Source organism: Taudactylus pleione, unplaced genomic scaffold (genome assembly GCF_031769625.1).
Source record: "Taudactylus pleione unplaced genomic scaffold, aTauple2 ptg000130l, whole genome shotgun sequence".
Classification (NCBI taxonomy): Eukaryota; Metazoa; Chordata; class Amphibia; order Anura; family Myobatrachidae; genus Taudactylus; species Taudactylus pleione.
In genome coordinates this window covers 500040-522500 of record NW_028284532.1, presented here as the reverse complement: position 1 = coordinate 522500, position 22461 = coordinate 500040, and the positions used below count along the sequence as shown (strand labels likewise).

At 43.9% G+C, this 22461-nt stretch overlaps 1 protein-coding gene across 1 annotated transcript in view; it reads right to left on the bottom strand.

Moving 5' to 3' along the window:
* Positions 1-22461, bottom strand: part of RNF41 (ring finger protein 41) — an 80830-nt gene that overhangs the window by 14300 nt on the left and 44069 nt on the right. Inside the window, exons 2-4 of the mRNA XM_088473048.1 lie at positions 13253-13363; positions 6118-6389; positions 1-113 (exon numbers count right to left, since the gene is read on the bottom strand). The exon at positions 1-113 is cut by the window's left edge and continues 23 nt beyond it. Of these exons, the coding sequence (XP_088329174.1) occupies positions 1-113; positions 6118-6389; positions 13253-13342 (475 nt within the window). The 5' untranslated portion in view covers positions 13343-13363. The remainder of the gene's footprint in view (positions 114-6117; positions 6390-13252; positions 13364-22461) is intronic.

Sequence of the window (22461 nt, the reverse complement as noted above, 5' to 3'; positions counted from 1 at the left end):
TCTCCGCTGCAGCTTTCTCTAGCTCCCCAATACGAGTTTGCTGTTGCTGCACAACAGAGCGAAGATGCTTTATGCAGTTGTGGTTTGGCAGTTCATCTTTGGGCATTTCCAGGCTAGTGGGCGAAACAAGAGATGTAAATTATGTGTAACAAAGCAGACTTTAATAGGTCAAGCAATTGCTCATATATGATTGTATGACTGTAGAATCCCAAATATAGATAATCTCCACACATGTAATGTACATAGAGAACATCCATACACACCTGTTACAGCTCTGTATGTCCCAGTGGGGTACACAATATAACGTCGCTTAACAGCTGGGGTAGGTCTTCGATCAGTTTATAGAAATAATTTTTACCAAAAATGTTAGTAAAATTATGAACCATGTAGCAAAGTTCTCCATTCGGTGCTAAACCCTTCTACAACTGCAAAAATACCACCCCTCCTTTAAAAGTATATATTGGGACAGTAGTCCAATCACCAGTTCTATTAGAAGGCGCCACCACTAAAACTATACAAACATCTGGAAACAGAACAAGGGTGTTTCCTAATGTGGTGCACTGAAGTACAAAATAAAATAAAAATATAAAACATTTTATTAAAAAAGTCTTTATTACAATCACATTCAAAAAAATTAATTTAATCCCATTAGGTCCTTTAGTGCACAACAATTAAAAACTTTGCTGTTATTTTTCTCTTCACAGCACTGCCCAGAACTAACAGGTGCCTACGGTGAGCTCAGGGAGGACACAGCTTTCCAGTGTAGAGGGTGGATATGCAGGAACGGTGCAAGGTTTCTTGGCACCCTAGGCATTTCTTCAGCCTTGCGCCCCCCCCCCCCCCCCCACACACACACACACACACACACACGGATAGCTACACAAGTCATACAGTGCCCCCAGTCGTGGTCCCCTCTATGCAGTGCCCCCAGTAGTGGTCCCTCCCAAACCGTGCCCCTTACATAATGCCCCCAGTAGTAGACCCCCTTTATAGTGCACTCAGTAGTAATCCCCCCTATGCAGTGCCCCCCAGTAGTGGTCCTCCCATTACAGTTCCCCATACATAGTGCCCCCAGTAGTAGTCCCCCCCCCCCCCATGCAGTGCTTCCAGCAGTGGTCCCTCCGATGCAGTGCCCTTTATATAGTGCCCCCAGTAGTAGTAGCCCCCCCCCCCAGCAAGTCCAGACAGACAGACATGAAAAAACAAAACAACAAAAAAAAACACTTACCTTAATCCTGCAGCACTGACTCCTTTGAACCCCGACGGCTGACGCTGCTGCTGGAGCCTGAAGGGGCTGGCCGGGGAGTGAGGACTCGGAGACACTGTCAGACAGTGTGTGTGCAGCACTCTGACGCTGCAGGCAGTTACACACTGTCTGTCAGACTCTGTCCCGAATCCCTCACTAGTGCGTTGGCCGCTGCCGCCGGGCGGACACCGCCGGGCGGTCATCTACAGTCTCATGTGACTGCCTGTTGGCTGCCGCCCGAGTGGACTGGAGGATAAGCAGTGGTTGCGGTCGCCGGGCGGACACCTGCTACAGACAGTCATGTGACTGCCTGCTGGCTGCCGCCCGAGTGGCCTGGAGTATAACAGTGCAGCGCGGCGGCTGGCTTCACAAGTGCGGCAGGCCGGCCGTCGAGTTGACATGAATGATTGCTCCTATCCTACAGGGGCGCCTGCTGGCATGGCCATAGGGCGTGAATCAGACCCACTCGCAAGCGTGTCGATGGTCCCCCTCTGCGCATGCGCCGCCACTGTGATGTCAGTAGTGGTGATGTCAGTAGTGGACTTCCTGCTCTATTAGAGCAGGAAGTCCACTCAGGCTTTCGGGAGCAGAGACCCTACCACAGGGTCTCATCGCAGGCCCAATGGTCATGATAATCGCGATGGACTCCTGGCCGCTCGCACAAGTTGTGGGTGTTCACACACAGCTTTGCGAGTGGCCTGGAGCACAAAAAAAAAAAAAAAAAAACACGCCCATCAGGCCTGCGAGCGGGTCTGAATCGGGCCCATAGTGTGGTGGTCGGCTGGCTTTACTAGTGCCGGTGCCGTTCATAATAAGCTGTCACTGTCACTAACTATACAGCGTCCTCTAGTGGCCGGCGCCCATAGGCAGAAGCCTAAAGCTGCCTAATGGAAGCGCCGGCTCTGTGGACATGTATATTAACTATATGACTCTTAAGAGCTGCAGGATTCTATGGAATAGGAGCTACATCCTTTTATGTGCCTCAACATCAAGAATAGGGGTGGGCAATAAGTGGCCCACCAGCTGTTGTAGAACAACATATCCAGGCATTTTCTGCCACAGTTTTGATAAAACTGTTGCAAGGCATTCTGGGATTTGTAGTTCAACAAAAGCTAGGGGGCCGCTTATTGCCCACCCCTGCTCTAGAACATTGTGACTCACGATTGGATGACCACGAACCTAATCCACTGCACTCACGCCTGCTGTCTCATACATACAGAGAGGTTTAGACCCCACTTGGCACTGAGGGCCTGATTCAGACCCGGACGCTAAGCTGCGGCCGCACACTATGGGCGATTATCGCCCGTCTGCGCATGCATCGCAGTGCGCGTGCGCAAACCAGCCACTGCGATCGGGAATCGTGCGCTCGTAGCACAAAGACTGAGCGCTACTTTGAGTGACAGATAGTGCCGTTTGTGGGTTTTAACAGGGGAAGGTGCTTGTGAACAGGGGAGTGGATGTGCGAACGCAGGCGTGTCTGGGCGTTTAAACAGTGTGCATAATTAGCAAAGGTGTGTCATTGTACGCTGCTTGGATGTACAATGACGTATACTTGGTTGTATTTTAGACAGCACTGATCACAGTGCTTGTGGTGGGGTAGGAGCTACCTCAAGCGCTGCATGCAGCTCAGATGGCTCTCAATGTCACCGATTAATCACACACTTCCAGGAGATGACCTGTGCTTAGAGAAAAAGTAGATGTCTTTATACTGTCGTGCGTTCGCTCTGCCGTCGCTCTCTAAGGCATAGAGAGCGTCCTTCCACCAGGCAGTGCGATTGTGGCATTTGCATACCCAGCACATTTTGGCTGCGTTCGTTCGCCGGAGGTGGGCCATCATAACTGCCATTATTTTGGTGAAGACCCGAGTGGCCATTGATAGATCAAAGGGCAGTGCCTAAAATTGGTAATTTTGTTGCAGGACAGCAAACCGTAGAAATTGTTGGTGGGATGCATACTAGGCACAAGCAGATACACATCCTTAAATGTCCAAGGAAACCATCAAATCCCCAGGTTCCATTGCCAGAACAATTGATTGAAGAGTCTCCATACGGAAATTGGGTACACGGATAAACTTGAGGGTTTTCATATTTAGAATAGTGCGATGAGACACATTTGGTATCTGAATCAAATAATGGAATAAAAATCCCGTTTCCTGTGGTTCAACAAGGAAGGGGTTATCACCCTATCTGCAACAGGGAGTAAATGGCCTCCTGGAGGGCCAAGGCCTTGATGGAGTCTGATGGGGAGCTGTACAAAAATAACTTCTGGGGAGGATGCCCGCCCCATCAGGCGGAGTGTTTGTCGTCCGGCTTGGAAGCTGAACGTCTGACCACCCAAGAACTCTTAGTTTGCGGCTTGGTGGTCCTGCGAGAACGAGACTGTCTGGAGAAAACCTGTCCTTGTGCTCTTCCATGAGGACGAAAGGACCGAAATGAGGACTGCCTAGGCTTTGATGTAGCTATTGACGGCAGACCTGCAGATTGAGGCTGCCAGAGTAGTCACTATCTTATCCAATTCTGCTCCAAATAGTATGCGGTTTCCATAAAAAGGCAGGGATTCCAGAGCCTTTTTGGATCTGCTTTCCAGGGCCTTAACCAAAGGGCTCTACGAGCAATAACTGAAGCTGCCGATGCTTTACAAGCCAGGAGCCCAGCATCTATTGCAGCTTCTCCCAAATAAGAGGCCGCTTCCCGTATGTTGGAGATATAGGTCAGCTGTTCTCTGGTAGCATCTGGTAGAGTGTCTTCCAATACCCTCGTCCATTCTTCAACAGCCTTGGATACCCAGGCCGCAGCCATAGCAGCTGGGTAACAGCTCCAGACAATGACAACACTGATTTAAGACAGGTTTCAAGTCTTCTATATGTGGGATCCTTAAGGGAAGATGCAGACGGTATAGGTAACGTAGCGCTCCTGACTGAATGAGTCACATGAGCATCCACAGTAGGAGGGACTTCCCACTTAGTACAATTGGTAGGTGGGAGAGGATACAAAGATGCTAATCTTTTGTAACATGGAACAGTTTATCAGGAGTACTCCATGCTTCTCCCATGAGTTCAGTGAGCTGATTAGACTTCGGAAACTCCGGTTTTTCCTCTACCCTTTGCTACATGTGTGGAATTTTTTTGTGTTTGTTGTGGTCTCTATTTGCCTTCACAAGTATCAATAAAATGTGAAGTACGTCACATTTACACTTATTTATTGGATCTAAAAGTAAGGGTAAACAGAAGGCTGAGGCCCCGTTGCTGGTTTCATGTGAAGCTGTGTGGCGAGCTTGTCCCCTCAGGATTTTATACAGGATGATTTGTGTGCTATTTGATATAAAGAAAAACCTCACCAGTCCAGTCTACCAGCCCCTGTACATGAGCCATCTTGGGTGTCCTCCTGGTCTCAGTATATGACGCAGCTAGTGGACAGTTTGGCTGCTCCCACTCTGCTTCCCATAATGGGATATCCACAGCAGTTCCAGCCTATGTTTGCCCCCCTATACGTCCTTCCTGGATGGATGTTTATGCACATTCAAGTCAGAGTACGGCTCAGTCAGCTGCTGCATTTCAGCAAATGTTGCAGGCAAACAGACCGGTAGCCATTAAAGCACCCAAGCGCAGGGTATCATCTTGTCAGTCCGTCCAGCTTGTATATTCAGACGCATCATTGGAGGAATCAGATGATGTGCCGGGTTCTTCTCCAGGATCTATCTCAGGAAAGAAGGACCATCCTTCTACAGTGGGATGTCCCTTCTTTGGCGAGGGTGGTCAAATCAATTTTAAATCTAGAGGATGACATGCCAGCTCCTAGACCTAAGGCTCCAGTGTTTAAACACCAGAAGGTAGTAAAATAGCAGTGAGTTACAACTGACAGTACAGAAAATAAAGGCAGTAACAACACAGCAGAGCTAGCATAAGTCACATACAATTTACTTGAAATGGCCTCTGAATCAACTACTTAAAACACAAGGTTTGGTAGGATTTGAGCACTGTATAACCTGGCTCTGGGGAGAGGTATACAGGGAGACTAGACCCAAAACCTGAGAGCAGCAGCTTCAGCAGAGCACTCACAAGTGGTCACTTGGCATCTCATATACAGAGGAGGGTAGGATGAGCAATCAAATCATGGTAAAACCTTAGACTGATCGCCGTTTGAGCTGGGGGAGGGGCTGCAGAGGAGAACCTACCTCCCCTATGCTGTATTTACCCCAGGGTGCGCTGGTATTTCGTAGCACCGCTACCTTCCCCGGCGCCAGACAATTATGCCCCAGTGGTCTTAATGGGGGAGCGGACATACAGGTCTTCCCACTACAGCAACCTCCAGCAGGTCTCCAACGTCAGAGGTATGAACTGCCACACATGGTTTCAAGCAAGTGCCTTACCTGCATCTCCGTGTACCTGCGCCGCAGTCCTGGGTCCCAGCATCACTGCTAGCCAAGCGCTACTGGTGCCCGCCAAAATCACCAGTCCGATTACTGGTGCTGCGTCGCCGGCGAGGTAGATGGAGCAGAAGCATCGGCGTCAATTAGGACACCTAATGCTGCTTGCTCTGAAAAAAAAAAGAATAAAAGCTTGGGACTGCCAAGCAGTCCCCCTCTTAGAAGGCGCAACTGATCCTGTTGCACCAAACAAAAAACTGAATGCCTGTGGCCAGGGGCGGGGTAAATGTGGAGGAGGAGGACCCGAGGCATCCTGGGAGCTGAAAGTTTAACTGCTTGGTGCCTGGATCACTCCAACCACACCCCCCCCCCCCCCCCATGGTATCCCTGTGGACCCCGAAGAAGAAAGCCTCTGATCTACTGCAAAACTAGTTGGGTTTAAGCTTATGCAATCCAGAATCCATGGAAAATCATTTAAAAAAAGCACAGACAAAGCAGTTACTTACCCGCATCCCTGCTCACATGTCACTGGTCGCTTTGGATTATGTTCACAGTCGTTAAGGTGAGACATGAGGTTGTCAAGTCGGACAATGGTGGTACAGCCAAAAACAGCGTTGTCGCATGTAATTTGCAGCTTGGACAGCATATTCCGCATGATGCGGGGTACGGGGCGTAAGTGGGCTACAGTTACAACACTGCGGTCCACTGGACAGGTCTGCTGCTGGGAGAACCACTGTGTTATGCAAGCATTGCAAAAGGCGTGTTCACAATGAGGAGCCTGTGCATTCAGAGAAAAGAAACACAAAATTAAAACTTTACATACAGATTGCAGTCTTCAACTGCATATCCTAGAAAGCCAATGCTATTAGTCCAACACACAACAGTCATCGCAGGTGCCATAGTGAATGGTCCCCACACTGGCATAGGCACTGATTGAAATACCAACCCGTCCTAATACTGGAGAATGAGGTGAACAGCATATATTTGTTGTTCTATGATACTGGCAGCATTTAGGAAACTATGGCCAACTTAGCGCATTCCATACAATGTGTATGCCTTTTCAGACAGGTCCTTATACATACTAAGGTAATGCAAGCTGCAACCACTCGGTTCTGTTTCCAATCCATTATATGACCGCTGTTTAGCAATGTACTAGACCTTAAAAATGAACATTCACTATGTGTGTTTCATTCAATTGTAAATCTGAAATATTAGGTCATTGCACTGCAGCGCTATTGTAAGCGAAGTATTACCTCCCCACTCCATTGCAGAGACCCGAAAACCATTCCACAGAAAAAGAGCATGAAATACATTTAACTAGTCCAGTCCTTTAATTGAAAAGTTCCAGCCTCTAACTTATTTATATTAAAAACAAAAGTGGATCGATTTGCCATTCATCACCTGTGTGAAGGCATCCTAAAAATATTATCAGGGGTATTCAATATGGGAGCGATAAGTCCGTTTTTGCGTTAATATCGCACCTATGACGTCATTATCGCAGGTTTTAGTTTTACACCGTATTCAATTTCAAAGACTTTTTGCAGGTTCGAAAAGTCTTTGGCAAAAAACGGGGATAACTTTTCACCACTGAATAGGTGGCGAAAAAAAAGTGCAAAATTGGAGTTTAGGGGTGCAGGCTTAAAAAAAATAGCCTGCACCCTTCAGAATGACCCCATGAAACGATTTGTGTCAAAAAAAAAATCGGGACACCCCAAAAAAGCACTTAGAATTTGGGGGCCAAAAAAAAAAAAAAGTTGGGGAACAAAGTTAAAAAATAGCAAACTTGACTCTGGGGGGTCCCCAAGTATGCCCCAGGTGTTTTTTCCATCGCAGCTCCTTGCGCAAGTGGGTTTTCATGATTTTTCCAAGTCTCTTTAGCAACTTTAAAATATGCTGACCCCCATTTTCAAGTACCCCAAATTTGCTGGGCATAGTTATTTTTCCCCAAAAAAAATCTAAATGCTCTTCTGCACCACTTTCTTCAAAGTCGCATCTATGCACTTGCTGCGGCTATTAGAAACCCTGACTTCCTTCAGGAGTTAAAAATGGGGGTACCCATAGTGATCCCCCATGTCTATACATCATGAGGGGGGTCCCTAGAATATTTCCAGAAAATTCCCGTTTTAGTTAACCTGTAAAAAAAAAAAAATTTGTAAAGATTTTGAAAAAAAAAAAAAAAATGACAAAGGTGTCCCCCCCCCCCCCAATAGCCAAACCAGCCCCAGGCTTGCCAGCCAGTGGTGGTTTCTAAAAACACGGGGAACAAAATGACATATCCCAACATAGACAACTTTCATATGTAGACCACTGACAAAAGCAAGAAAGCAGGGGAGGGGGTTGACACTCACGAAAAAGTCTCAATATATGGTTGCTATTTCCTGCCAGTCGGAGCTGGAAGTATAAATTCTTCAACTTCCACCAAATTTTCCTTGCACAAAATTTCTAAACATAATAGCGAATGCTCTATAAATAGGCCAATTCACAGAAGCCCTTGTTTGACAGATTTGGCAAGTTAAAGAGAACCTAATTGCTATACAATATTTATTTTATGCTGTGCACAGGTAAAATTAGTGACTGAATCTGGGATCTGAAAGCATTGAGAAAAGTCCAAAATGTTAGAACTCAGCTAAAGTCAGATACCACTAAAGCGGTTTAGATGTGCAATTGAAAATCAATTTTAACCCATGCTTGTACATACACTTTTAATTCTCTCATTTGGTGCATTGTTGTTACATGACCTGAAGTATTCACATTTTTCAGCCAACATTCTTAGGCCCAAATAGTTAAATAGAAACATTCATTAGCAGTCTGATTAAATGATCAAAACGCTCATGTCTGACAACACCATTCTTAACAAAAAATTGCTTGTGCAGTAAGCACACTGATTCAGATCCACCAGGAATATTATTTCCCATTTACTGACATCTACTATAACCTTCACAAAGACCCACATAGGCTTCTATGCATCTTCCCGTCCCAGACACGCTTTCAAGGCCAACTGCACCAGACAGAATAGTAACAGCATTCAGTTCTGCAGAATTGACATATACTGTAGGTCAACTAACTACACAAGTGCTTACCTCTGAAACTGAATAAAAAAAAAAAAGACAAAAACAAATCATTTAAGATAGATCTGCATTGCTTTTACTGTATTACCGTGGAATGCAGCAGGAAAAAAGGTCCAAAATGTTAGAGGATTGAACTTGAGTGCATCACCTGGAACAGTTCAGACAGGACGGAAGTATCAAGACGAAGGGCTAGCTCATGTGACCGGCACTTACATATCTCACGGGAGCATTATTAAAGTGCCCATTTGGCAGAACAGTTTAGCAATTATATGAAGCTGAATTTATACCAAGCACAGTTTATAATGCATTGAATGAAGCAGTATGTGGAGGATAAATGTAACACAAACCTAACAATATTTTATTAGAGAAAGCTTTCCACCCGATAACATTACAAGCTATTCTAATGCTACAATAAACATCTTTGTTGTTCAGTGTTCTCCCAAAGCTTTATTTCTTGTGGCAAAATTCCAGTTGCCCAACACTGGCGCTGCACTGACACTTCATATAGAAACATCAGTGCAGCGCGACTTATTGGTCGCGTCACAGTGCCAAGCGCAGTCAGACTGGAGGGCAGAAAAGGTCCCTGCCCCAAGGTAACAGGAAGGGTGCAGTTGTCTGCAGGAAGAGTCGCTGGGGAACAGTGGATAGAGTGGATCTCCTGCATTTCAATGGCCACGTTTGTTAGGCGGCCATACAGATGGTATCCGGGGCTGCAAAAAATATTTGTATTCAAAAAGCAATGGTGCAGTATCTGGGCACTGTTATAAAAATTGTGTGTCCTAAAAGCAATTGGACAGCATCTGGGAACTGTTCAAAATGTATTTGTCTCCAAAAAGCAATTGGGCAAATATATGGGTTCAGCCAGCTGTTACCCATGAGTAAGATTGTAAATCACAAAACAAAAACTCAAGTATAAGAAAAAATAAAAATACAAGAGAGACAGAGATTTCCAACAAGGACATTGCAGACAATGCTGGTCCATCTTGTGAATCAGTCTGTTTTGCATGAAAGAGGTTTCACTAAGCATCGCATATCAGGAGTAAATAGAGACTGGTTTAAAACATTTCAGTGGTTGTTGGTAAAAGATAATGGAATGATGTGTTCCACTTGTATAAAATATGGAAAGAGATCGGCCATATCAAGGAAGGGACTTGGCTGACTATACTGTGCAAAGGACTTCGAAAAGAAAGTTTGATTGATCATGAGCAAAGTTACAAACTGATACGTGTTCAAATATACTTCAAGCACAAAAGGAGTAGCAGAAGTATTAAAAGATGAAACAGACGGAGTCATGGTCAGCCACTGTCTGGCTCTAGTGCCCAAGCAGCTGCTGAGGTGCCTTATTTAGTTGAAACTTAATATCTTAAGACAACTGTTTTTTTCAAAATTCCCCAGTTAGAATGGCTGGTTTACCTGAAATCCCAAATATACTGACCAGTCCTCAGATTAAACTTAAGATGGCTAGTGACACTAGGTGGCTGTCTGTTGACTTTGCTGTACAGTATTTGTGGGCACTTCAATTGTTTTTAGCACAGCTCTGTTGTAATGGGTGCCTTATGGTGCAGTTGAATGGTTTCTCCGTCGAGCTCGAACAGTGGCGGGAGCACACATACCTGCTTGGTGGCGAGCAAAAATGTGCAACAAGTCTGTGGTTTGGGCGCGTTAACCAGGACTTAAGATGTTTTGCTGCTTTACTCGGTTAATCGCCCCATTTAAGAGAATCCTTGGTTAGTGTAATTGCTGCATTGGATAAAGAGGTCACTGAATTAAAGGGTTGGGTATGAAATCCTGGCGACAAAATAGCCGTCGGGATGAAATGCCGACAAAGGAGAATTCCAACGGAGCATGTAAGTACCCTATGCCTACCCCTAAAACTCCCCCCCCCCCACCCTAAACCTAACCCTCCCAGAGGGGTGCCTACTCCTAACCTCCCCTCAGCAACGCCTAATCCTAACCCTAAATCCTCCCAGGAGTGCCTAACCCCCCCCTCCCTTCGGCTAAGTGCTAAGGACAGCCGGACTCTGTTGGTCCGGCGTCCTTCGGCATTCCTATTTCGACGCCTATCTTAAGTCCCTTGTCGAGCTGCTGCTGTCGGGATACAGACCGGCGGCATTTAGTCTGCCGGTCTATAAACTACATCCCGAATTAATTGACATCACAGCTGAAGCTGGTTTAAGCAAATATATGAGAAAATACAACTAATTTTTTGATGCTTTCAGATGTCTAAAATTTGGTACAGGCAAGATGTTTAAATGAAACATAAATAGACTCCATCTTAGAAGACACAAAACTATGCATCATGGAGTGTAGACACACACCTGCTATTCATTTTAAAAATCTCCATCTTGCTGGTGAAAGGTCAGATCTTTGAATAAATCGCTCAAATGCGAATGCTACTGTTTTAAAGACAAATTTCTATGGTAAATACATACACAGTTATAAACCACGTTGAAGCAAGATTTCCAGATATGCTAATCATATCCTGTTTTTCAAGATTTTTCAATAGTGAGAGCCATGATCAAAAATGAGGCTTGTGACATTCTTTTTGGGGATTATTCTAAAAATGGAAGTTCTGCAAACTTACTCTATGAAAATTATAAACCAGAATGGGCAGTTGCATCAAAATTGTTTGAACTAAAATCTAGATTCAAATCAAGTAATGCAAAACATTTTAACAACTGAGCTCAAAGCATCTTTTTCAAGTTTAGCAAAAAACTAATCTGCTATTGGACTGACTATACCTGTAAGTACAAGCTGAATGTGAAAGATTTTCTACACTAAAACAAATTGAAACCGGTTTAAGGAAACGTATGGACCAGAGCACATTAACTAATCTGATACTGATTTCAGTAGGAGGACCAGATCCTACAGGCTTTGATTATGAAAAAGCCTCAGACAACTGGGTCTCTATAAAGTGAAGAATATATAAAATTATAAAATAGAGTTTAAATCAATATAAAAAGGTCAGGATTCCAACATTTCATAATTGCGAAGGCCCCCACCTAGCTACTTCTTTATGCCACCGGGATGATAAAATTTTCTGGGGAAGACACTGCAGTTGGACCACAATCACAGTCCTAATGTAACAGTAGGAATGTTCTATCCTACTCACAGGCTAGAAGATAGAATAATGAAATCCCCCCTTTTATATCCCACTCATGAAATAAGGTATGCAGCCACAATGTGGTTGTTTAATATGTAGACATCAGAAGCGTCAGGGCTAGTGACAATGTTGACATCAGTGTCTACATGCTAAAGACCAAGAAGGGCAATAGCGACATTACAACCATGTCAACATAATGAATGTCTAACAAAACCGATCACGAAATAGGTGTCCATTATCACCAAGCAAACATAGGGGGGGGAAATTCAATAAGTGCCTGGCTGCGCACTTATCTACCACTTATAGTAGTGCCGGCATCACAAGTTTTCCCTCGCACCTCTATGGGGGTGCAAAGGAAGACACACAATACCGGCGGGTGCGATGTGCTGTTCTGATGAGGCTTTTGAATCTCCCCCCCCATAGTGTTGTGCAGATTTGAATGACCTTAGTCCATTGTAGAGGTGTGATCCTTAGCAAGAAAAAAAAAAAAAAAGAACATTGAATTTTTAATAGGCAATTTTCTGTTCAATATTCTAAATTTGTTGCTGTGTTTTACAGAAAAATCACATCAACTGTGTCCATGAGAACACAGACACCGGTCATGGAAGCATATTGCGGCTACCAAATAGGGGAAAGCAGACATATAAAATACACCTCACAGGAATTTTGCTTAAAAAGTATATTATGACAGTTGTGCATTTTAAAATTTGAAGAAAAACAAACAAAAAAAAAAAAAAAGTGCACAGACACAGCATTAGTGCTCAACATCCAACCACCCATCTATTTAATGCCACATTTGCATTCCCTCTCGCCTTAATTAGTACCATATTCCATTCAACTACATGCTGTCAATATGAAGAGTGCGTGACCAAGGTGAATCGGCATCCACAGCAAAAGATGGCACATGCTCCCAACAGATCCATAAACAATTTCACACAAGGGGGTCAATCAATTAGCTGCGAGCCAGCAGCTGTACTTTACGGCAGCCTGAATTCGCTCAAAACTGCTCGCAACCCCACAGGGCTGCGAGCAAAAATGAGCAAATTCGTGCTGGGAGTCGGCCCAGTAATATATAAATCCCTGTAGATTATAAACTTTAAAAATTGATCCTTTCATATTTTCCTGATCTTTCCCAGAAAATATTTTCTTACTGACAAGTAAATCAATATAATTAAACTGTTAGACATCTTAAGCAAAAATCTATAAGTACCTGATAGCTGGTGCTGCAATATGGAAATGTAAACTATTTCTTTTTGGCATTGTCACATGAAATAAAATTCTGCAGAGGTGAATGACATTACTCTCTCATCTTGCTCATGTTGGGGCGCCATAGATGGCCATGTATATATAATGGCATGTAGCCACATGGAGTAGCCTGTCACCTCTGAGGAAATGCATAGTGCTTTATCAATTATGCAACTGTAAAGAAAAAAAAACAAAAACAAAGAAAACTAAACCAAAAACACTTACTTGAACTGGCTCCTCCAAAACCCCACTGCAGATGGGGCAGATAAGATCTTCGTCGACATCACCCTGGAATCGTGTTACATCATACCCCATCGCTCATCACAACACTAAACACTGAAAATTAAAAAAGAAAAAAAAAAAAAACGAATGAGACTCCATATTAAAAAATAAATACACCACATGATGATATGCATAATCTTCATCGACTTATATCCATCATATTACAATTGTATATCATGTAATTTTAATTTCAAATATTGTCCTTATGGTGCAATGTTATTACTATTTAAGCAACTCTGTATACTATAATTCTTACCTTATACAAGGCAGTGGTAACAAAAACTACTATACCCACCGCTAAGGGGGGGGGGTATGGCTAATTGCCGCACCAGAGCTATTCAATTAGCGGGGATTACCCATTGCGCAAGTCCCAGCAGTTAGACTGAAGAACCTCGCAGCTCATGGAGTTGCAAGGTAAAGTCTGCAGAAAAGAACACTAAATTGGGCTCGTGTGCGGGGATAAAAAAAAAAAAAACCCCATCGACTCCGCAGTTTATGTGGGATGTTTCCGCGTGAGAGGCAAGATTTTTCAGTGCAGGAAAAAGGCTAAGGGTCTGATTCAGAGCCGCTCGTAAGCGGCCGCTCGTTCGTTCCGAGCGATGTTTGCACAACTGCGCATGCGTACGGATCGTAATACGCATGCGCAAACCAGTCAGTGTGGCCGAAAATCGTTTGTTCGCTAAATAGCGAATGCCTGCTATTTTGAATGACAGGAGGAGGCGTATGTGGGTGGTAACAGGGGAAGGTGCTTGAAAATGGGGGGTGGAGATCCGAACGCAGGCGTGCTTAAAGGTCAAAACAGGCGTTTTAAGGGTGTGCATAATACAGCAGCGTCATTGACCACGTCACTGGGTTATTTTATAGTCAGAACTGCTCGCAAGATTGCGGTAGGAAAAAACCAACCACAACAATAGCAAGCAGTTCATACGCTGGTCGATGTACTCGATTAATCTAATAGTGGACATGACGTAGGATGCGAGCGGCCAGGGGGCGTAGTTTTCCAATAAACGACCGCATGTTTTGTTCGCTCGTTCAGACCTAGAGGCGTGATCAGACCGCAAAAAGCGAACGGTTCATTTGAATAGCCACCCCTTTTTTCTGAACGAGCGAGCGCAAATAGCGTCCGGCTCTGAATGAGGTCCTAAGTGAATAGCCTTTCCCCACGGTAAAATACGTGGCTAAGTGAATACCCCCCTAAGAAGGAAAGGGAGAGAAGTGGGCAGATATAAGTGAGGTCATTAAACTGCAAGTAAATTCACCATTTGTGAACACTTAGTGATGGGTTATTGGTTGCTGGCATTTTATCTATAGTGTAGCATATCTAATTGCTACTGAGGGCACAGAATGGCAAGCTATATGTGGCATGTAGGAAGTCAGTTTGTGCAGGTGTATGACATGGACAGGAGTGTGTGAATAGGAGACATGTAGGAGAATGAGGGAAGTGTAGGAGTCCGCTTTCCTTCCAAGATGAAGATTACACTGAACTGAATAGACAGTATTCACATCAGGCTGATGCTCTGATGGGCAGTGCAAGAGAAACGCAAATTTGGTTAATGTTTAGAGCAGCAGACAACTCCAGTCCTCAAATACCCCAACACAAGTCATGGTTTCTGGTTCTCTTTAATTATATGCAGAGGAGTTAAGCTGGGTACACACCTATGTGTGTACCCAGGGATGAGACAGCTGACATATCGGGGTGGCTGGTACAGTCCGGTGACGGACCGCTCAATATGTTGGGCACTGGTGGCTCCGTTCACCTGCTTGGTGTCGGCAGCTGGGTCACTCCAATGGCCCTACATGCAGGCTGGCAGAACAACCCTGATGGACGACTTGCAGAAGCGTGCATGGTCCGACATAGTAGGTACACGTTTGCCGAATTGTCTACCGGATCAGTAGACCTATCGTCTAATGTGTACCCACCATGTACTTTGGGTCAGTAATTTGTCGAAGCCGGATGATTGGCTGAGACCAGATCTTGTAAATGAATATCTGGCGACGCCATTTTGCGTCTTCAGTACGATACTATTGTGTACGATGCTATATTTGATTAGCGTCGTACGTCTGTTTTGCTACCGCATAATGTTGAAAGTCCAATCTAAACCTATATGCACATTAGATAATACATATAAAACATACAAGGCGCACAACGCATAGTTGCGCTGAACATCAAAGCAGATAAGCACAAAACAAACGTTCAACGAATACTAGCTAATTTACACAATATTCTTACACTCACACATGCAATCACTTATAACAAGGTTCCCAAGCATTAAGGTTAATATTAGAGGTTTTATTAGCAAAAACTAATGTTGTGAAATGTAATGTATATGATATTTATGGTACATAAGCTAGTAGACATGTCATGTTTGATCCCATTCTAAATCACTATTTGCAGATCTCCGTTTCTATCGGCAAGGAGATCACATCATGCGTCTGCGACTTATGAATTATAGGTTAGAATGTACATCTGTGTGTAGTGTCTTTTGATTAGTTTAAACCAGTTCTTTGGTGGGAAAACCACACAAAGCAACGTCTGAGGAACTGGGACATACCCCTAGTGATGCTGTATGAACTGACCTATGACCTGCATCGTACAAGAATGTCCAGGAGCAAGACACAATAGAAATCTGTCAACTAGTCTTTGTTCTGTAAGGTATATAACCTGAGTACTGATTATAGTATACAGCCATTCTTATTGGATTACCACAGGCTTCTGGAGAGAAGACGACTGTATACTGGGACCAGTGCGCACTCGTATGTATCGGCTTTGTACCTTTGTATTTACTTGCTTTTTGCGCTAATTGTCTAGATCACAGCGTGTTATACTTTTCATTGAATAATATAATTTTTGTGCTTTGGAACCACAATTGGATTGGAAAGCAATTATTTCTTATGCGACTTGTAGCGCTAAACAGCAACATTTGGGTATAAAGATTTAGCAGTACCAATAAATTATCCCACTTATTTCCAGACAGAAATCCTGAAGATGTGACCTGTTGGTGTAGAGCACCAAGAGTGAACCAGAAAGATGTACATGGTTGGTATGAATAAAAGAGCAACAAAGATGGGGCGTAAAAGATTCTCCTCGCTGTCCCAGGACACAGATGTAAGAGGTTTTAGTATTTTAAAAATATTTTCTAAAATGTTATATGTAGGTATGCAAGTCGCTTTGCACAAAATTCAGAGAGATCTAGTATCCTCTTTCATGCCAAAATAAAATCAGCTTTTTGGGGCTAGTCTGCCTTACATTTACTTTTCCATGACGTGACCAAAACAAGAAAAAACTGGTTTCTTTGCCAATTCTAGGATTACAGCTTTCCATGGTCAAGGATCTAACGGTAAAAAACTACCAGCACAATTGTTGTACATAAGTCACAGAGACACCAATTTAATTCAGAATCTACACAGAAAAATCACTAAAATGAACAGTCATCCCTAGTCAATGTTGCTTCTCAGTGTCTTTACCAAGTCTTTAATGGTTTGTGCCCTTGGGCAACCCTTAACGCTTTAGTTTATAGTGGTTTATTTTTCATTTTTAACTGTATATATATGTATTTGTAACAGCAATAGAAGTAGAAAAACAAAATGTATAATAAATGACAAAATTTGATTCACATTCTGGAGGGGGTGTGAGTTGGGAAAGAAAGTTCCCAGATTCACAATGTAGTTCAATGACAACTAGTTGTGTTTTGTCAGCATTACAAATCGGGATGAATGATTTCTAAGGCTTGTGCATGGTCACCAACATCTGTTCTCTGCAGTTTAGTTATGATCATTTTGTTAGTATTTTGAAGATACCCACTTTCAACTTAGATATACTGCCTGTGGTATACAACCACCAATACACAAGCAGACAAGGTTACACATCCGCATACAGCCATAACTACTAGGGAAACAAAAGAAACCAGGATTTTGTAGAAAAGTGTAACAAGGTGATTTTTTTTTTTTTTTTTTTTTTTAAGTAGAAATAACCGTGTCTGCAGCACAGACATTTTACATGGCATGGTAATAAGTACATTCTTAGCAGCCACTCATTTACAGTATATCTAGGTTAATAACATGCAAATTGAATGCATGAAAGTCTGGATTTTAACCCTGAAGCAGTCTGCATTAAAACACATCCAGACTGCCAGATGTAGAAAACCCTGTATCACAGGGGAGTTGCTGATGCAGTCAAGACAATCAGGGGAAAATTTAATAAGCCCCATTAAAGAATAACAAAAGAAGTCCAGATTCCTGTTAAATTTTCTGCTATCTTTGTTTGTATAAGAATTATATATGAAATTAATATACAAAGTACATTTACAAACAGCAATACTCTATATGGAGTGGATCTGGAACATCTATCTATTTGTATGTGCATGAATGCATTGTCTGTATTTATAGAAACAGCACAATGGGCTGCGATGAAATTTACTTAGACTATCAGTAAACATACTATGCACGGCGGCACTATAGAGATAGTTTAATATCAGGACTCAGGATACAAAAATAGTGTGCAATATTCTTGAAAAACAAACGAAAAGAAAAAAACCCCAAAACAAACGATTCAATTGTTTTGCAGATTGGGCGCAACTGCATTATTTATCGTGCTTGCCATGGCAAAATTTAGAGTTTAGACATGTAAACTAGGATAAACCTGTGCAAATTCCTGGTTATGGCGCATAAACGGCAGTTTGGGCGCCCTAACACCCTGCTTTTCGAAGATTTATGCTCGCCATCTCCGGAGGCTGCAAGCAGAAATCATGCAGGTGCACCTAGTTGGCATACAATTAAATAGTTGCTGTCAGGCGCCAATTACTTCCGGGCACCCAAACAATAATTGAATTCCAAAGTGTGAAAAATATGGAATTATGGTACAACATACCTTTTGAAAAATATTTTTCTTCGAGGTACATAGGGTCCACAGGAATTACCTTGGGATATATAGTTGGATAGCATAGAAAAGCACCAAACAGCAAAGCTTTGGAGCACTAAGCATGCACTGGTCCCCCTCCCTATATACCCCACCCCCAGGTATTCAGTTAGTCAAGCCTCGTGGTAAGAGACGAGGAGTGAAGAAGGAAGAAAAACACTCAAGTGAAGAGGGAATCTGTGATATAAAAAGTTTAAGAACAAATCCATCTGAGGTCAGGTGCATCAAGGCGAGTGCCCTGCAGACCTCGAAGATAAAGAATAAAAAAAATAAAAAAATAAAAATGGTATGTTACACCATAATTCTATATTTCTTCTTCGGGTTGCATAGGGTCCACAGGAATTACCTTGGGACGTCCTAAAGCAGTTCCCTTAAGGGTGGGAACACTCCTGAACAGATAGGAGATTCAGTCGCCCAAAGGAAACCTCCTGGGAGGCATACGTATCAAAAAGCATAGAACTTTATAAACGTACTCATGGAAGACCAAATGGCTGCCTTGCAGAGTTGTTCAGCAGAGGCACCCTGTCTTACCGCCCACAATGGTCCGACAGACCGAGTGGAATGTGCTATCACCTTGTTAGGAACAGGGAGATCAGCCTGTGTACAAACCTGAGAAATGGTCATAAGAAGCCAGCGAGACAAGGTTTGTGTTCTATGGTTTTCACAAAAGAGGTTGGCCGGCAAACAAAGTGAATCTGATTTCCTGATGGACTTGGTCCGATCCACGTAGATACGAAGGGCTTGAACATCAAAGGAAGCTTCACCTGTAGGACAGGTCTGGAGACTTAAATGAGGAAATTGTAGTTCCCGTCTTTTTATGTGAAACTGGGACACAACCTTCGGGAGGTTGCCCACCTTGGAACGGAGGACAGCTCTATTTTGATGAAACACCAAATATGGAGAACGACATGACAACGCTGCCAAGTCTGAAACTCTGTGAGCTGAAGAGATGGCGAGAAGAAACAAAGTCTTGGCCGTCGGCCATCTTAAGTTAACCTTATCCTGAGAACCAAAGTCAAATCCCATGGTTCCACTAGTGGGAGAAATTGAGGTTGCAGTCTAAGAATCCCCGGAAAGAATGTTATAACATCCTACAGAGGGGCAACCTTACACTGGAACCAAACTGTCAAAGCCGGAACTTTGACTCTCAAGGTAGCCAGGCGAAGTAATAAGTCTAGTCCAGCCTGGAGAAAACCAAGTATTCTTGATGCCTTAAAATATCTTAGGGTCATATCTCCTTTTAGAACACCAAGAATGACCGCCAAATCCTGTGATAGATGCGAGCAGAAGCAGGCTTCCTTGCTCTCAGCATCGTCTGTATCACTGAAGGCGAAAACCCCTTGGCCTTTAAGACGGAAGACTCAAGTGCCAAGCCATCAAAGCCAGCCGAGGTAAATCCTGGTATAGACAAGGACCCTGTATTAACAGGTCCTGCCGCAGAGGCAGTGGAAACGGGCTGTCTATGGATAGAGGTGTCAGATCCGAAAACCAATGCCTCCTGGGCCAGGCAGGAGCTATTAGTATCATCCTGCCGCATTGCTGTTTGAATTTTCTGATGACCCTTGAGAGGAGGGAGATTGGAAGAAACAAGTGTGTTGACCTGAAATTCCATCTCACCACCAGAGCGTCCACGAAGGCTGCTGGAGGGGTCCCTTGTTCTGGACCCGTACCTGGGGGACTTTGTAGATGTGACGTGATGCCATGAGGTCCATGTCTGGTATCCCCCACCTGTCCAACAGGATTTGAAATACCCCCGGATGAAGAGCCCATTCTCTGCCGTGTATGTCCTGTTTAGAACCCCTGGAATTAATATTGCCGATATTGGTGGAAGATGGCATTCTGCCTATAGCAGAATCCTTACCACTTCTTTCATGGCTGCTGGACTTCGTGTGCCTCCCTGATGGTTTATGTAGGCCACTGCCGTCGCATTGTCGGACTGAACCTGGACAGGCCTGCCTTGTAGAAGGTCCTGTGCCAATATGAGTGCTTTGTGCACTGCCTGAAGCTCCAATATATTTATTGGCAGGTGACTTTCCTGGTCTGTCCACTTTCCCCGAAAAGTGTGACAACCAGTCACTGCTCCCCATCCTCGCAGATTTGCGTCCGTGGTGAGAAGTGCCCATTTCGGGATCCATAACAGATGACCATTGTTTAAAATGAGTCGTCCCCAGCCACCAGGCTAGGGAGAGGCGAACCTCCGGTGAGACATGTACCATCTGGGTTTATATCTGACGATACTGACCATCCCACAGGGCATAAGCCACCATGTCAAATCTAGCTACCATGGAGCCCAGCACCTGCATCGCCAAGTGTACTGACACTGTTTGTTTGCAAAGCAGTTTGTGCACACGAGTCTGTAGTGTAACAATCTTGTCCTCTGGAAGAATCCTCTGTCCGAGAGAGTCCAGCCATGCTCCTAAGTGTACCATCTGCTGAGTTGAAGAGAATGACTACTTATTCCAATTGATTACCCAGCCGTGCTTTTGTAAATAGACAATGGTCATCTGTAGATGGCATTGTAACCTCTCCTAAGATTGGGCCAATATCAGGTGGTTGTCTAGATATGGCAGTATCCGGACTCCTTGCCGTCTGAGATGAGCCGTAATGATCACCATTATCTTGGTGAATACCAGAGAGGCTGTGGCAAGCCTGAAGGGTAGAGCCTGAAACTTATAGTGTTGTCGATCTACTGCCAACCTGAGAAAGGCTTTGTGAGATTTTGTAATCAGGACATGCAGATATGCATCTTTTATGTCCAGGGAGACCATGAAGTCCCCAGGCACAAGTGCCAACACAATTGACCGTAGTTTCCATACGGAATTTGGGCACTTTGATAAATCTCTTGAGAGATTTTAGATTCAATAAAGGGCAGTGTGACCCATTGGGTTTTTTAATTAAAAAACGTGATGGCATAACCCTGAGAGACTAGCTCTCGTACCCAGGCATCTGTAGTGGTCTGATGCCAGGCCTGAGTAAACTGCAGGCATCCCCCTCAAAGGTTTGTGGGCACAACCCTTCATACAGACCCGGTCAGAGCCACGGCCTACAGGGAGCCTATGGGGCTTTCCTGGAATCAGGTGTTAGTCCCTGTGACGCAACAGGGAAGTGGTTACTGTTCAATTGAGTTTTTAATTAAAAAACCCAATGGGCCAATTTGTTTGGCCGATGACTGCTACTTTGTCTGACCTTGTGGACAAAAGGACCGATATGGCTGCCCCTTAGAGGTAAATGTGGATGGCAATTCCGCTGACATTGGCGTTGCCAAGGAAGTCATTATGTTATCCAAACCTGGACCAAACAATACCTTCCCTGTGAAGGGCAATGATTCTAGAGCTTTCTTGGACACTGCATCCGCCGTCCAGGTTTTAAGCCTGTGGGACCTACGAGCTGCCACAGAGTTGGCAGAGATACTAGATGCTAGGACACCTGCGTCAATCCCCGCCTCCACCATATACATAGCTGCTTCTTGCAACTGACCCAGAAGAGACCGCTGTTCTCTAGATGGGTCAACCATAGACTCCTCTAATGCCTTAATCCACACCTCCATAGCCTTAGCTACCCAGGCTATAGCCGCAGCTGGCCTGACAATAGCTCCCAATGACGAAAACATTGATTTCAAATAATTGTCAATTGGTAACCTCTGTTAACGAAGATGCTGCCAGGATGAGCAACGTAGCGCTTTTGATCAGCCTTGCCACGTGCGCATCTATTGTTGGTGGAATATCCCATTTATTTATTAATAGCCCCTGAAGCAAATGGATATTGAGAGGTCAAATTCTTAGTGGCCTGAAAAGCAGGGTTGCACGATTTAAATCAAATGATTAAATCATGATTTAAATCAAAAACCTTAAACTACAACTTTTGCTTAGAAAGACGTGTAGGTGTGGGCAGTCTTTTTTTTTTTTTTTTTAGCTCAGCTGGGAAGAATAATGGATGGTGTATAGGAGATTCGCCAAAGCTCTTCACTTTCACTTTTGGGATTCTCACGGCTCTTCACTTTCACTTTTGAAGTCTAAACAAGTGCCTCAACATTCCAGGAGTTAAGGAACATATCATTGCTATTACTAAGCACTTCAGAAATGTCAATTTTTCAGCAGCTAAAGAAGCAGGTGGGAAAAGGCTTATACTACCAAGTGACGTAGGCTGGAATACTATGGCAGACTTCATCAAGTGCAGGAATTGAAAGGATTTTTTTCAGCGTACGGTTTTGTACAATCCAAAACGCTCAACAGATTGG